General features: G+C 33.6%; 2 protein-coding genes across 15 annotated transcripts; one reads left to right on the top strand and one right to left on the bottom strand.

The window, feature by feature from the left end:
- The first annotated feature begins 1,761 nt into the window (after positions 1-1,761).
- On the top strand, positions 1,762-11,594 carry LOC110621128 (uncharacterized protein At2g33490). 13 transcript variants are annotated; one of them, XR_002488917.2, is made up of 12 exons: positions 1,762-2,087; positions 2,662-2,734; positions 3,573-3,647; positions 4,274-4,335; positions 4,414-4,482; positions 5,880-5,908; positions 6,016-6,223; positions 6,307-6,555; positions 7,488-7,541; positions 8,014-9,004; positions 10,309-10,393; positions 11,145-11,594. XR_002488917.2 is itself a non-coding variant. In XM_021765218.2 (11 exons), the coding sequence occupies exons 1-10, from the start codon at positions 1,974-1,976 to the stop codon at positions 8,959-8,961; spliced, it is 1,881 nt and encodes a 626-aa protein (XP_021620910.1). In that variant the 5' UTR covers positions 1,762-1,973; the 3' UTR covers positions 8,962-9,004; positions 10,309-11,594. The 13 variants fall into 13 exon arrangements, 2 of the variants coding, with proteins under 2 accessions (XP_021620910.1, XP_043815098.1); XR_002488919.2 differs by having other exon boundaries at positions 10,309-10,397; positions 11,341-11,594; XR_002488916.2 differs by having other exon boundaries at positions 10,309-10,397.
- Positions 11,595-11,888: 294 nt separating this feature from the next.
- On the bottom strand, positions 11,889-14,178 carry LOC110620510 (leucine-rich repeat protein 1). Of its 2 annotated transcripts, none has more exons than XM_021764282.2 (7): positions 13,982-14,178; positions 13,764-13,896; positions 13,532-13,603; positions 12,760-12,903; positions 12,561-12,632; positions 12,362-12,433; positions 11,889-12,254 (listed from the first exon to the last, which is right to left on the bottom strand). In XM_021764282.2, the coding sequence occupies exons 1-7, from the start codon at positions 14,061-14,063 to the stop codon at positions 12,179-12,181; spliced, it is 651 nt and encodes a 216-aa protein (XP_021619974.1). In that variant the 5' UTR covers positions 14,064-14,178; the 3' UTR covers positions 11,889-12,178. The 2 variants fall into 2 exon arrangements, with proteins under 2 accessions (XP_021619974.1, XP_043814775.1); XM_043958840.1 differs by having other exon boundaries at positions 14,060-14,155.
- Positions 14,179-17,085: the final 2,907 nt, after the last annotated feature.

Raw genomic sequence — 17,085 nt, 5'->3', positions numbered from 1 at the left:
ATCGATAGCTTTAAATATTCAATTTAAAAGAGGAATTATTAAGATTTGACTATGTTTCAGTTAAATAAATCCTTATTTTTAAGGGATATTCTTATTTATTTTTGATTTGATTTATTTTATATTAATTTCTAATTTAGACAGTTATGTAAACCTACATAAAGTTGATTTGGCAAATCAATAATAGATTAATTTTTTCTCATATCTTTTTTATTTCAAGAAGTATCAACTAATCTAAACATTTTTCGTTTTATGATAAATAAATATTTATTATACGTAAATCTCATATAAGTATTGAATTTTATAATAATAAAACTTATTTTTTTCATACAATTTCGAATGTAATAAATTAGAATTATATTTGTATTAAATCTAACGTAATTAAATTTTAATTAGTTTACTATAATTGTATTATATTTAAATTGTTAAATGTATATTTTTCTTTTATTAAATATAAATAATATATTAACTTTAGTATCTTAAATATAAATATTATATTTATTTTTTAAATATAAATATTAAATAACAGACGAAGAGTCATTCAGATGATTTTGGATTAGACCGTCACTTTTTCTGCTTAAAAAACTTGGTGTAATTTACATGTCAGAATAGAGTCTTCATAAAATATAATTGCATGAAAAAATGAAAAAGCTAGACAGAAGCAAAGGTCACAGCCCCGATTAGACGACAAATTAGAGATATTGTGTAAGACTAAACAAAGTTGTCTATTTCAAAAAAAAATAAAAGTTAGTCAAATCTTACTCTTCTGCTCTCTATTCCTAGATTAAAGAATAATTATTTTTTCTCCTTTCACGATCATTCATTAAAGTGCAATAAACCGTTAGCTTCCGAGTTTTTAAGAATTTTAAAATGTTTGAATTTATGATTTATATTATAAAATTCTACACATCATATTATATATTTTTATATTAAATAGTTCTTAAATTAAAAATTTAATAAAAAATTTATTTATAAAATCTAAAAAATTATGTTTAAAAGCATTTTTTTTAATTTAAAAAATTTAAGAATTTTATTAATAATACTTCAAAATTACTTTGTGGTGTACATCTTTTTTATGTTTTTATTAGTGTTCAAATAATTTTTAAATAAATGGTTAATCAATTTATTTATTTATCAACATAATAGGAAAAGCCTATGGTTAATTGTCTGTAGGTAGTGGTCTTGGCAATCTTCGTTCGTGCAACCGGAGCTTTTGGATTTTTTCTGTTTTTCATCATTGGGTTGAGTTATTTTTTTGGGTTTGTAGTTAAATTTTTTGGATGTTTTGTCGCTTGGTTGATTTCTTGGGCGGCTTTACAATGGCTGTTGGGTGCCAAGTGGGTCTCTGATGGTTAGACGGCCTTCGTCTCCTGCGAGGTTCTGTTTGGCGGTGCTCATTGGCAATACAGGATAGTGGATTATCCAAGCATTTTCGGTGGGGACTGGGTTGAACTTTTGGGTTGGCCTTCTGTCTCATGATGCTATGAACTAGGATGCATGTTGGTTTGTTGTTTGACGGTTTGATTTGTCTCTTGAGCCATAGCCCATAAATTTTAATAAGCTTTGTAAGTCTACGTAAAAAAAAAAAAAGAAAATAAATAAAAAATGGAAAATAAAAGAGAAGTCGATAAACAAAAATAAAAAAAAATCCACTTTTTTTTCCTCGAGAAAATAATTCAGTTTATGCATACAGGAGAATTAGAGATTTTTTTTTTTATATATAAAAATCTAGAAATAAAATGGTAAGATTTTAATGTCTGGGGTGTTATATTGGCTGGTGACGTAGCCTGAGAGGAGAAAGAGAGAATGTATGTAGGTTTAGGAAGATATTGGCATTTGATTATTTCATAATAATTCCTTCCTATTTTAGCTTCTCCATCATTTCTTCTTCTTCTTCGTCATAGTTTATTTCTTCTGTTCAATCGGATTCTCTCTGCTCATCTCTTCTCTCAGAAAGGAAACCTCCGCGAGACAATATGAAGACATCTCTCAGGAAATTGCGAGGGTTCGCACTTCGCTATGGTGATTACAAGAGCCGAAGAGATATTCGCCCTTCGCCTCCCTCTGATGAACTTGCTCAGGCTTCTAAGGTTCACCTCTCTCTCTCTCTCTCACGCACACACACGCACATTTAGCCAAAACAGAGTTTAGATCTCCAAACTGCCATTTCTTGCTATTTCCACGGATTTCTGAGCAGCCAAACTCGACGTTGGCTGTCACTCTTTGTGCGAGCAAAGGAAGACACCTAAACAAAATTTAGATTTTATTGTAAAGAAATTTCTTGGCTAATCAGTATTATGTGATTTGTTCAGACGTAACAATTTTTGTTCGGTTACTGAAGTAGAGTTTTCTTTCTGTCTGAGACTAATATGATGACCATGGCATATACGAAAAGTATTTAAATCATTGGTTTCTCACTCCTTTTATTGAGTTATGTTCCTAATTATATTTTAACTAAATTGGCCTATGATTGCTTTAATTAACCATTATTGGGAACTATTGGATAGGAACTATTAGATTGGATGGTTAAGCTTGTACGTAATGATAATTAAAGCTAGCAACTTTATATCTATGCTTTTGATAAATCCCATTATGAAGTCCTATTGTTTTTTGTGTGATTATCCACTCAATTCCTGTAATGTAGCTGCTTTTCTATTTCCTTAGGATATGCAGGACATTAGGAATTGCTATGATAGCTTACTTTCTGCGGCTGCAGCAACTGCTAATAGTGCATATGGTACCATTTTCATATGCTTTTCTCTTTTTTACCTTGAATTTCTTGCACTATGTCTTTGCACATAATCAATCAATCTGGAAAAGCAAATAACAATAAACTATTGTTGTTATATTTTTGTCTTGATGTTTAACCTTTAGCAGCATTGATTTTTTTAATCCTTTTTTGACATCTCCGTGATGGCATTTGGACCAGAAAAACAAACTAGATGTTTCAGACAAGCACAAATCATCAAATCATGATCAAAGATGCAAAGCCAATTTTACATTGTAAAATACCCAACATAAAAGAAAGGATGAGAGAGACAAGAGGAAGTTCTTCTCTCTTGAAGTGAAGGGCAGTTGAAATTTAAGTATCCTGTGCTAATGCACATGGAATTTTCTAGTTCATGACAATATTATTTTGTGTATGAACAAAGGATGAGTACTATATCACCAACAAGCCATAAGTTCTCTATCAACAACAAAGCTAGATGTGTAGCTCAGTATTGTTGATTATGTCTCTATATTTTTTGAAATTGAAGTTTTCCTTACATTTTAAACTAGTTGTGGACTTGTGGTTGGTTAGTCATTTTATGTATTCCATTATATTTATTGGATATTTACCCCCAATGTATTCATGCCTAATATTTTGAAGCTTTACCTTTTGTTTTGCCCTCAATCATAGAATTTGTTTCTGAAAACTGATATTTTAATAAGTGAAACTGTTTTAAAGTCAGATGCTTGGTTGGCCTTACAGTATTTTAGTTGGAGCTTTTGCATGGTCATTTAAACATCAAGTTCCTCAACTTTATTGGGTTGACATTTATAGAATGTATTTATGTAATTTCATTTGTTCTCAGAATTCTCAGAATCATTGCATGAAATGGGTGCGTGTCTTCTGGAGAAAACTTCATTGAATGATGATGAAGAAAGTGGTAAGAAAATATGCAAGTGTGCACATGTGTTGGCAGATTTATTTGCATAATGTTAGTTTTATAAGATCAACAAAAATATGTTATCAGAGACTTCTTTTGGTGACTATCATAATGCTTGTGTTACAGATGATCTTCAATAGCTCATGATGCATCTGCAGCAAACATATAAACTATGTACCATCTTTTTACCAGTTGTTTTTCCAACATGCTTATTTGCATGAAAAATATAGAGACCAAGTTGTTCCTATCATTCATCGTTGTGAATTTTTCTCTTATATTTTCTTTTAATTTGCACTTTGGAAATCATAATTCAACAAATTATCAGATTTCTCTAGGTAAAGATAGAGTTTCCGAATAGCATTTTGTCTATTTCAGTTTATGCATCTATTATTGGCAAGTTAACTTGCCTTTGCATCTCTGTTGACTGAGAATGATGTTTCAAATTCCCTTTATCATAATAGTATGGTCATTGATTCATGCCAACTTTAGATATTATTTAATATTTGGTTCTTAATTCACTACCTTTGATGCAAAGTGATGCATGCCAGTTATATTGGTTTATTGTATTCATAATGGTGGGTATTAGAAAAAGAGACAGAAGCTGAAGTCTTTCTGTTCCCTTGCAGGTAAAGTATTACTGATGCTGGGAAAAGTGCAGTTTGAACTCCAGAAGCTTGTTGATAGCTATGTGAGTCCTTGTCATGACTAAGCTGCCATTAATTGTATCATGTGGCTTGGTAATGAAATGTGGGCTTTTATGTCTCAGCGTTCTCACATATTCCAGACAATTACAATCCCATCAGAATCTCTTATCAATGAACTTCAAACTGTTGAGGTTTGTTTCTGGATTCTTCGATATTTTTCCAATTAGTTGCTGGTGAGTAAAAATGGTGTTTGTCCATGCATAAATTTTAAAGTGTTCAGCAGTTACCTATTTGATCGTCCTTTCATCTTTATTATAATTTTTTTGTCTGTTTTCTTTTTTTTTTTATTCTTTTTATTTTCTTTATTTTTTTTTCTATTTCTTCATTTTTCCTTAAATAATTGAGCATATTGACTTTCCCATGAAATTTTTGCTAAATTTACTATGTATCTTGATATTTTTCTCACAACTTTGAATTAGGTTCGTGATAGATATTCAGGATGAGTTTAAACATTAGAATTTGAGATCAAATTTGTGGAAGCTGGGACAGCTTAAGGTGGGAAGTATGATTAGCCTGGAGTTTTGTATGGGGAAGTGCAACTAAATGGATTATTTTATTACAAATTCATTAAGATGAGAAATAACAAACTCCAAAAAGATCTTTATGTTTTTTTAGTGAGTTCCAACTTCCAAATGACTAGTATGAGCTTGCAATCTCGGGTGGCTTGTTTCTTTTGGTTTAAGGGAAGCCAGTAAGGAGCAGCATGTGTTGTGACTCGCGAGTAGTTCAACTAGTGAATGTCCTTCACTTTGGTTAATTTTTGAGAGGATAATTAGCGTGGTGCTCAAAAGATTGTTTATTCCTCCTTTTGTTATGTTCGTTGGCACTAACATTTTTGTTGAATCTTGGTGGACATCCAAAAAGCATTGGGACTCTTGGAAAAAACTTTAGAAAATTTTAGGCTGGCTGAACATCATGGGAGCATATTGTTGAAACTTTTTCAAACATCTGGAAAATTCACTCTTCCAAACATCTGGAAAGTCACTCCTTCCCCTTAAATTTATAATTGTCAAGGCTTGCTGGAGTTTGATATCTGCTTGTCATAACCCTTTTTTTTTTTTTTTTGCTTCAGATGCTTTTTCCTACCAATGCTTAGTTTCTTTATTAGAATTTCTATCATGCTAACTACTCAAGATTTTCCTGATTTCAAATTCTCTTGCTTCAATATCCTCTACTTGTTTCGTTCAGGCCTTTTTACTAAAGAAACAGTTGTCGCATATAAGAGGTCTAGATAAAAGTAGTAGTAGTTTGGAAGATAAGCTGAAAGGTAGTTAAGGGAATGTATTTGATTTGGTGGGAACAGTTATTCCAGCTGTTATTATAGAAATACAGGCATTGCAGCCTATGGTGGACTATTATGATCAATAACAGTCTACGTTCTCTTTCCTATTTCTTTTTCGAGTCTCTCTCTCTCCCCCTCCCTATCACTCTTCTTTTCTTCTCTATTCTGGTAACTGTCACTGAGATCCAGATCTGTTAGGGTTCTACCTAACGACAGTCAGCTAATTTTATTCTTCTACTTACGCAGGACATGAAGCGACAATGTGAGGAGAAAAGGTTGATGCTAAGCTTAATGCCTCTGCACATTCACATCCACATGCCACATGACCATAACGTGTGTGTTTTTGTGTGTATCTTTTCTAATCCTCTTGTTTGATCTCCAGGAATGCGTATGAATACATGATAATGAGGCAAAGAGAAAAAGGAAGGGGAAGAAGTGGGAAAGCAGAGACTTTTTCTTTGCAGCAGTTACAGGCAGCTCATGATGAATATGATGAGGAGACAACCTTATTCTTTTTCCGTCTGAAATCCCTGAAGCAGGGACAATCTCGAAGTCTTCTTACACAGGCAGCACGGCACCATGCTGCTCAGGTTTTTTCTTCTTCTTCTTCAAACCTTTTTTTGTGGTCCTTCTGGATGATTTTTTACATTTTCTCCTTTCATCTTGAAAGCAGTTGTGCTTTTTCAAGAAGGCTCTTAAATCTCTTGAAGAACTTGAGCCACATGTGAAATTAGTCACTGAACAGCAACATATAGATTACCACTTCACTGGACTTGAAGATGATGACAGAGATGATGTTGATGGTGACAATGATGAAGATGATGATACCTATGACGCACCTGATGACGGGGAATTAAGTTTTGACCGTGGACAGAATGACCAGGAACGAGATGTTGTTTCTACAGAACAAAACTCAATGGAGGTAATAGCTGATCAAGAAACTCACCTCTCCTGCTTCTGTTTCCATTGGTCTCAAAAATTCAATTTCTGCTTCCTATGCATTGCTATTTGGTCTGTGTGTTGCTTTTGCTTGATGTTTCTATTTGTTGTTGACAGTTCTGAGTGCTGTGACTTTACAAATTTTCATCTGCTGATACCTCTTCTCACTGTCTAAAGCTTCTTTTACCTCAAATCTTCTTTCTATTATTTCTTCATGGTTTCAGCCCTATCTTATCTCTTTCTTCTCCTTTCATCTATTTCTTCATTTCTACCCAATTATCAGCACAAATGAGCATTGTGGTTCTATTCAATTATCCATATTTATGATAACTCCATGGCATGCACAAGTTAAGATCATATTAAGGAATCTCGTGATAATAAGAAAATCAATGATTTGGTTAATGCATATACAAAGGACCGATTTATGGTTTATTGTTAAGATGCCATGTGTGTCATATGTCTTTTGTCCTAAATATGGACTCTCATGTATAAAGTTAACACAAGTGAGTTTCATGTTTCTGGATGTAGGCTATTGGTAGCAAACACGTATATCCTTGTTGTCATTTTCTCTTCTCTTTTCTTTTATTCCAAGTTTTAGCAATGGCGTAGATACTTGTACTCAAAAACCCATATTACATGTCATGCCTATGACGCTATTGCATTAGCTTGCAACAAATGAAGGTTTTGCTGAATAAACGTGTGGAACTAGAGAAATGTATGAGGTAAAATGCAGTTTTATGGCAATTTAGTCTCAACTATCTCTCTTAGAAAATTTTAGTTCCTGGTGCACATTTTATATTGCTGTCTGTGCATGACAGCCACATGTTTGGTCTTGCTTTTCATGGTAATCTCTCGATTCATAACTTTTTAACACAACTATTTGGACTTCATTGTACTGTTTAACAATTTGTGCAGTTGGATATGATGGATGTTACATTTCCCCAAGCTGCAACTTTACATGTCGCAAAGGTGAAGAAACTTGCTTTATTGTTTCATGTGCTCAGCATGAACAAGGACCTGCACTTATGCATGAGCAAACCAGTTAATGAATAGGGTGATCTAATCTTTCTAACTGGATTTTCTAAGTTCATCTCAATTCTCATGTACTTGAACAGTAATAAACTGGATTGCCTTGAAATCTAATAGTTGATCCAATGATTGAGAATGTAAATAAACTATATTGCATGGATGAATGCATACAAATCATAATGTACCCCCTCAAAGTTTTCTGTTATCAGATAATAGGGTGTCTTCCTTTCAGATTGACGTATATGTCATCTCAAATATTCCTGAAGTTATGGGTCTGTGAGTGAGATTACTCACAGATTTGCACTTTTTTTTTTTACTTCCTTAAGACACTTGATATAGTGCATTGAAGCAGTTTTTAACATTGAGGTTTCTGTAACAGTGAGATTTATTCTTCTGTTGGGCATGTGTGCAGGAAAGTCTTGATAGCAGATATGAGAAATCTTTTTCTTTTAAAGGAGAAAACAGGAAAATAAGCCAGTCAGCACCTCTTTTTGCTGAAAATAAATCTGATCCAGCTGAAAGGTTGAAACAGATGCAGCCATCATCTTCCAGAAGGCTCAACACATACGTACTGCCTACCCCAGTTGAGCCAAAGAGCTCGAACACTACAGCAACAGGTAGTCAAGTTCATCAAAATTTAAAGACAGGTTTGAGTGGGCACAATTTGTGGCATTCATCCCCTCTAGAACAAAAAAAATGTGAAAAATTAACCGGAGATGATAAATTTTGTGGATCCACTGTTAAAAATGCACATTCAGTGCTCAGGAAAAGCAACAAAAATACTGCTTCCACTCAATTACCTCCTCCTTTGGCTGAGGGGCTCTTGATTTCAAGGTTAGATTCCAAGAAAATCAAAAGATTTTCTTTCTCGGGTCCTATTCCAAGTAAGTCATGGCCTACAAAACCAGTTAACACGGAGCCTCCTGGATCATTCTCGGGATCCCTTTTTCAGAACCCAACAGTGCAACTACCTTCTTCTCCTAAAGTATCTCCTAAGGTATCTCCAACAGCTTCCCCTACTTTTGTGTCCTCTCCTAAAATAAGTGAACTTCATGAGCTTCCTAGGCCGCCATCCAGTTCAACCCCAAAATCTTCAAGGCCTTTGGCTGTTCATTCATCGCTATTGGCGCCCAAAGGTCACATGCATCCTAGAGGTAAATCGTTGGTGTCAAATTCAGCATCTCCACTGCCAACACCTTCCCATGTTGTATCTCGCAGTTTCTCCATACCATCCAGCAGTTTTAGAGCAATGGCAATGAATATCTCTAAGCCCCTGGAAACTACTCAGAATTCAGAGATGCCTCAAGCTAAGGTCTCTCCTCCTTTAACACCAGTATCTTTATCAAACATCCAACCATGATTAACTGTTTCCAAGGATGTCAATCAGGCTATTCAAATCAGAGGTAATGCGGAATCTGGTGCTTTTGTATGTCATATAGTTTGAGATAAATTTTGCTAAGATATATGCCTGGCAGAGGAGGGTTCTTGTTTTGGTAATTGGAAGGGGCTAGCATTTCCAAAAACTAACCTTACACCTTTCAGGTTTAGTGATGCCAATAATGTTGCTCAATGTGCATGAAAAATATTCTATGGGGAGGGCTTGGAAAATTCTGTCGTGAGCTGGAAAAAAAAATATTAGCCAGTCATTCTGAATGGAAAACCGTTTCTGTATTGATGTTGTAAATATTTTTATACTTACCAAAATGCCAACATCATGATATATATGAATAAGATAGTTATGAAATGAGTTGACAAATGTCCAATCAAAGTTCATTCATTTGTGATTGATGGTGGGAATAGCTGAAATAGTTGTTCAAGGAAAGACAATTTTCTATTCTATCCTCCTCTGTTTATGTGGATAGGTATGAGGGAATGGAACTTGTTTATTACCTTGGACTTCGTCTTCAGTGCTCCTCAAGATACCCCAGTTGCCCAATCTTTTAAGTCACGGACCTATTTCAGCTTCTTGTTAGGGATGCTATAGAAGATATTTTACTCCATGCAATCTGCCAAAGCCCATGTGCAAACTATAGCTGGTATGCTGTTAAGGCAGCAATCTCAGCCACTCCACATTACCCTACTGTGCTTAATGTTGGAACAAAAACAGTTGCTTGGATGGGATTCCTCAAGTACAAAGGAAAAGATAACAAAACATGAAGGTATGGAAGATAGCAAACTACGAATGTGACATAGCAGACATGAGTTTGTATCTGAAACCCGTGACATGAGCAAAGCACTCTTTAGATCAGTAGCAAGAAGCTGAGGCCGCAGGCGCATAGATTAATTGCCCTCTCAAGACATTTTGGACGGCAAAATGCTTTACTCAGATATTTATGTCACTGGTTGTTTGGAAGTGATGGGTTCTTGGTTAGCACTATTAATTATGTGAATTCTGTATTTTGATGTGGGAAGTTGTTCGTTCCTTATTTGGTGAGAAGAAGTTATAGTAGGAAATTTTAGTTGAGTGTATTTTTTCATCTCATCATTTTTTGTTCCCTCTTTTATGGGTGGATAAATTCGTTGGTCTTTCATGCACGCGCACACACACACACCCGGAGGCGCATGTCGGCACATGCACAAACTAGCACAAGAAACCAAATATTTATGAAGTTTATCATTAGTTCTACCCCCCACCTTTCCAGCTCTATTTGTATCCTGGACTGGTGTAGCATTTTTCTGTTCCTAATAACATGCTTGATGGGTACAGGTGCAGATTGATTTTATCCGTTGCGGGCTTAATTTTGTTTTCAGCAACTAAAAGTTGGGCATTTGAGATTCTCCCCCCATGTCAAGTAGGTGCGTTGCAGATATGTGAATATAATCTGTCTTCCATTTTCGTTTAGCATTTTTTTTCTTCTGCTAATGCATTTTTAATTTTTATAATGAGCGCTTGGCATGAATTAATTGAATAATTGCCTTGATGTTTCATCGTTGAAAAAATTTTGTATTTTCCCAAATAATTAATAGCCAAATTCATTGTTCTCGCTGCTCCTTCCTATTCTATCTAAGATCAGTGTCGCCGTGCAATTGATCTTCTGCTGGCAGATTGACATATACCAATTTATCATTTGTTGATCCTTCTGAAGGAAAAGGAAAATAAGGAATTTATCCATGTATGGTGAAGCACACTGCACACCAGTGTTGGGGGCCTTCTAATCTCTCCCTCGCTCTCTATGAGGATTGTGGGACGATCCTCATATTCCTCCACCGATTACATGAACAAGTTTTCTTAAGTAGTACTGTTCTTTAGAAATTATTGTTGTCTCATTATAATCTTGTTTAAAATGATTCAATTTGTAATAAAATAATTCAATTGAATTTTTACAAAATAACATTCTTAATTCTAAACTAAAAATTTTAACTCAGAACCAAAATATTTATACACGTAGAAAATATAAGGCTACCAATATGCATTATATGATATTTGTCGAATGTAGGGAAGATTTCCTCTATAATAAAGTATCTAAGTATTTCTCATATATGAGAGAGAAGCTTGGTGATTGATGCTCCTTTGCATTTTAATTGCCTTTTTTCTTTTTGCAGCTTATATATGAAAGCGATATATGAACTACCTAATTAATTTCTTGAGCTGCTATAGTAGCCGTGGAGGAATCGCTCGGCACGATTTCTTAGGAACCCAAGTTGTTTCATTGAAATAGCAGGAAATAATTCATAATCTCCCCTACGTTTATTTAGGGAGGGCACCTGTTTATTGTTTAACATTCATTTTGCTGTCCAGATTGTGAAAGTAAATTGGCATCATTACTCTCCTACCTGTCTTCACTGTCAAGAGGTATTGTTGAAGAGTTAATTGGCAATTTCTTGTCGTTGAAATGTTTGGTTCCAATCTTTCGACGGCAACATATTCTAGACAAGCTGTAGGAATCAGTATTCAATTTCTGTGATTGCCTCCACAGTTATTTCATGTAATTGTTGTCACTAATTGTGTAATAAGAGAGATCTCAATTTCACTAAGAACTGGGTATTACAACTCTCCTTTTTGTTCATTTTATTTTTTAGATAGATTAAAAAAATGATATTTATTTTAGTTTAATGACATTTTTCTATTAACTTTTTAACTATATTCATCTCTAATATAAAATAGAGCAATTAGTTTTTGTTAAAATAATAAAATTATTATTAATTGAATTCTCATTTAAAAAAAAATAATTATTAAGAGATTATTTTGAAAATAAAGTAAAATTAGATAGGGTTATAATAGGTAATTAATATGAAAAAAAAAAATATTTTGAAACAATTATGTACAAAAATCATAAGATGGAAATATGCAGGGACAATCTTTAATCTTTGTAGTATTAGTTAGTAGTCCAAAAGCAGGGACATTATCGAGGACCGGGGAATATCTAATCCTCCACGAGTTAAAAGGCAAAATGAAATACAGCTATCTGAGAGTGACAGCCAAACATTGGAGATTCTTCCCTCTACATAAAGTCGTTTTCTTAGTAAAAGGTTTGTGACGACCAATGGTCTAGGAGTAAAGCTACAGCCTACAGGAGCCATTCCCATATAAAGAGTCTAATATATGGAATTGGAAACGACACCATCTCGATGCATTGTTAACAGCTTCCTCCTCCTACATATCTCACAAATCCCATCAGTTCTGGGCCTTCCAGTCTAGGGTTATTTACAAAACTGCATCCAAACAAGAAAAACCCGCAAATGAAAAAGGAAAATTGTAAAAGATATGAAGAAAGAGAACCGAAGCTTATGTTAAGATGCGAAATTCTGGTTTTAGTCACCTTTCCTCCGAGAACTTACAGAAGGAACCAGAGGTGGGGATTGTGCCACACAAATCATTGTCTGACACGTCACTGCAAAAACAAATCAATTAAAAACAGGCAAAGCATTCGTAGAAAGGTTTTACCTTTTGACAAAAACAAAAAAAAAGAATTCGTAGAAAGGACAAAAGGGCAATATGGGGTTTAGAAGTTGAGTTACAGGATCTTGAGGTTTCCCAGTTTTGTTAGTTCCCTTGGTATCCTTCCACTCAGTCTGTTACCGTTCAGTCTCCTGCATGGCCATAACGTGACCCATCAGCCATCAGCCAAAACCAGACCAAGGTTTACGTTAAAAGCGTGAAGGAACTGTCAATAGCAACCAGTGGCGAATAATTGAAAGGAGTGAGAAGAAGCCTTACAGGAATTTGAGACTGGAAAGCTTGGAGATGGAAGCAGGAATTGACCCAGTAAGATTGTTGTGATAGAGGTCCAAGCTCACCAAGCTCTTCAGATTTCCAAGCTCCTTTGGCATAGGACCCACCAGCTCATTCATGTATAGTTCCCTTCACAATACACACAAAACCAACCAACTCTTGATGTTTTCTTTTTTTGATTGTGCCTTTATTAAAATCAAAGTAATTTTGATCAAATCCTTAGTCATATATAAGCTCAACGAGCATATATTCTATAAATAATGTGAAATCTGGAATGATCAATCCATAAGCTCTCCTTGGAAGGCAACTCAATTTAATCATACATATAACCACACTGTAATCGGCAGTTGCTTTCAGCCACATGGGACTTGTACTCTTATCAAACAAAATTACAAAAATTCCGTACACAACTCTGTAAATTAACCCCATATCCGTAAGAGCTATGTGATGAGATGGTGATGGTGATGGTGCATGTGTACGAGCTTCTCAACTAAACTCGTTTGATTAATGAGTTGTTCTTTATTTTTTATTTTAGACTCCGGTAATAAATGAACATAATTCATTTAGAATTCATTCATTCATACAGGCTTATAGGTTAATGGTTATTATAATAAATGATGTAATTCAAAATTTATAAATTAAAAAAAAAAAACTCAATTATTTTAAGGATGTTTACTTTGTCCGTATCATTAAGACAACCTTCAAGAATTATTTACAACCAATTAGGAGTATAGTACAAGTTTAGTCATGTGCTTACAAGTACTGTAGACGCTGGAGTTTCCCAAGCTCAGGTACTAGATTACCCAACAGTTTTGCGTTCCCAAGGTCTCTGCAGTTTATCAAATTATGACACTTATTACTTCACAAATTATTTAATTATTTACATTAGATGATGGATCAGTGTCTTGTCTACTAAAGATAAGAGATGACCAACAGTAGCAGAAAGGGCCTTAGAAGAGAAGAAGAAGAAGATAGAAAATGAAGCTTACAGACGGGTAACCCGATTGTCGCTGTCACAGGTGACGTGGAACCAAGTGCATGGATCCACCAAGGTCGGATCCCAGCTTTGCAGAACAAGCCCTGGGTCCTTCACTGCTCTTCTTAACGCATACAGAGCGTCTCCTGTTCATGCAGTGAACAGATTAAATATTCAAGGAAACCACAAAACAATCAACTATAAAGAAAGAAAGAAAGAAAATCTAGTCACCTTCTTCGTTTGCATTAGTGGGTGCTAAAATGATTGATAGAAGAACAAGAAGCTGAAACAGTGTACAAGTACAACTACCCATTTGAGAAATTCAAATGATGTCTTTGAAGACCTAGAGAACAAGACGGTAAGCTCAGGAGAGAGAGAGAGAGCTAGCTAAGAGTTTGTTTAAAGCACTGAAGCGAGAAATCAAACCTTTGTGGGGGGGAATTTATAGGCCCATATGATAAAGAAGACAGAAAAAAATTCTTATTTAAATTGAATATATTAAATTTTATAAATTTATATGAATTCGATAAATGAGTATTCGACCTGAAACTGTGAAGTAATTTTCATGCAAGCCCTATGCACGTCCAAAACTACCCTTATTCATTTGATTAGTTGGACGATTTTATCCAGTTTGCCTCTAAAAATTATTCCTTTGAGGTTGAGTGGCAATGGGCAAAGCCAGTAAATTTGCAAGTGTAGCAAGCAGCAGCATGGGACAGATTAAAGGATTCCTGTTCACCTTGGACCACCATGCTCCACTTCCATCATTATTACACTTCGTAGTGTTTCTTAATTCCTTTTCATATGTATTTCAAAAAGTTTTTGTACATCGAGATAAAATTTTCTTTTTAAACGATTTTAAAAGGTTGTTTTAAAAAAAAAATTACAATTTAAATTCATTAGTTAGTCATAATTTTAAAAAATACTATTAAAATATCCATAATATTTTTAAAAATTTATTAATTAATTTTAGTCATTATATATTTTATTATATAGTTTTTTATTTGATTAAACTCATTCGTTAATTTTTAAAATTTAAAAAATATATATTAATTAGTATTTTATTTTTTTATATTTAACTAATTAAATTAATTAATAAATTTTTTAATATATAAAAAATATTTAAATATATTTTTGAAAATTAATAAATAATTTTTTGAAGAGTTGAATATATTTATTACTTTGTAGATAAGATTAAATAATTATTTTAAAATCAAAGTCAGAATCATAATTCAAATGCATGCAGTGTTGGATAAAGGAGAATATTTGAGACAAAGTTGTCCACTCCAGAGTTTGAATGTCCTTTAAGCATCACATTAGGTTGTGTTTGTATATATATATTGAGTGGCAGCTGAGCATTTGAGATTTGAAAATGGAGATGTGGACAGAAAACCCTAAAGAACACAGCAAATCAATTGGAGAATATTTATGACTTGGAGTTGTGTGGTGGTCTTTCTCACATTTAAATTAAAAAAATAAATAATAGATTCGGCACTGAGAGTCCAATTTAAAATAAGGATTATTCTTTTAAGCTCTGGCATAAGTCAACCAATGTGCACATGAAGGAAATTGGTGATCCCCTTCCCAATTATTCCTTCCCCCCATGCACCAATTTTTTTTTTTTTCAATTGGATGCTTATCAATTTATACAATAAAATTTTTCTCAAACTTTCCTTTTTATTTTTCACAGGAAACTCCTCCATAGTCATTGTCCTTCCGGTTTATGCTTTCCCTTCCCACAATGTTTTCGAATGTAGACTCTGTTTAGGAGAATTTATTTTGAAAGAAAAAATTATATGGTTCCATTTTTTTAAATGAAAAATTTTTAAGTGTTTACTCAGTCGTTTAAGACTAATGAATGATTTGAATTGGGTGATAACTTGTCACATAATCTATAATGGCTTGACACTATATTATTTAATTTTTCGATTCTAAATAATAGATTTGTTTAATTTTATTATGAGTGTCATATCATTTTTAAAAATAAAAAGAAAATTATAAGTCATGGATTTTGGATACTCTTATTCGAGACAAACTTACAACAAAAAAGGCTGGCCTAACTTCAATTATCGCTCAAAAGTGCTAATTCGAAATTAGCTCAAGGCCCACTTCAGAAGGTCTAATCAGGTAGGTCTTGAGCTCAACAGAAAAAAAGGGTCCGGTTCCGGCCGTCAGTTAAACCCACGGATACTAGATCCCATATTCAGGATCCTACCAGAGAAAATGCAAAAAAAAATTAAATGGTCGCCTGATGCTGGAGAGAGAAATTGTGCGTCCGTTCTTACAGGCTTGTATGGTAACACTAAGATTCTATAGCAAAATAATGGTTACACATCGCAAAATAATAAAAGAGAAAAAAAAATGGTACACGAAAAAAATAGAAATCAAACTCATTCACATGTCAAAACCCTATTTTTTTCTAGATATCAGATCATCAAAAATCAATTAAATAGAATGGAATTATCATAAACAGTGTGATCCTCGCACAACAACTCACTTGTTAGTTTGGAAACTTTTGGTGGGGTTAGTTTCGGTTTTGTTTGTAATAGAAGAGGAGGCCATGAGATAAAAAGAAATGAAAAGGTTGGCATGTGAGACTGACTCGTCTTTTAATTTTTAAAGCTGAAGGGTTTAATCAAGTATGGAGAGGGCTCCATCATTAGTTGTTTATTGACTCCTTTTTGACTTTGCATTTGCATATTAGATTTTGTGATGGTGCATCGCAAAGCCACAGAGAATTTTGAGAATTTCCAACTTTTGATTTTGTAATCTTGGATTAGATTTGATATTTGGATTGATATGAAGCTTTTCTTTCTCCTTAAAAGCAGTGACTTGACTATGCCAAGCACTACCCTTAATTCAATAGCTGTGTTTCATCATGCTACTGTAAAAAAGGAAAAAAAAAAAAAAGTTTCTTCTTCTCCTTTCTTCCTCTTGCTTTTGGTTGTGCTTCTTCAAACACAAAAGTAAAAGAAAAGTTTTCTATATGGACAGAGACCATTGAGTTTATAATCAGTACCACACGCTTTCCCTTCTGAATTTGTTATTTGACCATTGACCTCTCCTTTCTTTCTCTACTAATGAATTTTCATTATTGCCAATTTGTTCTTTAGATTGATTGGAAAAAGGGTTTTACAAAGAGAATTCAAAGAAAAGGGTAAATTAAAAAAATATATATAGATTTAAGGGTATTTTTTATCATTTATTAATGAAGAACATCTAATTGTAAAATATATGAATTAAACTTTTAAATTTTAAAAATTAAAAAAATATATATATATAGAATAATTTTGACATAATCTTTGGAAAAGCAGAGTTCACTATAATAAGCTTTT

Source organism: Manihot esculenta, chromosome 8, assembly GCF_001659605.2.
Source record: "Manihot esculenta cultivar AM560-2 chromosome 8, M.esculenta_v8, whole genome shotgun sequence".
NCBI classification, from domain to species: domain Eukaryota; kingdom Viridiplantae; phylum Streptophyta; class Magnoliopsida; order Malpighiales; family Euphorbiaceae; genus Manihot; species Manihot esculenta.
This window is presented reverse-complemented; position numbering and strand designations above follow the sequence as displayed.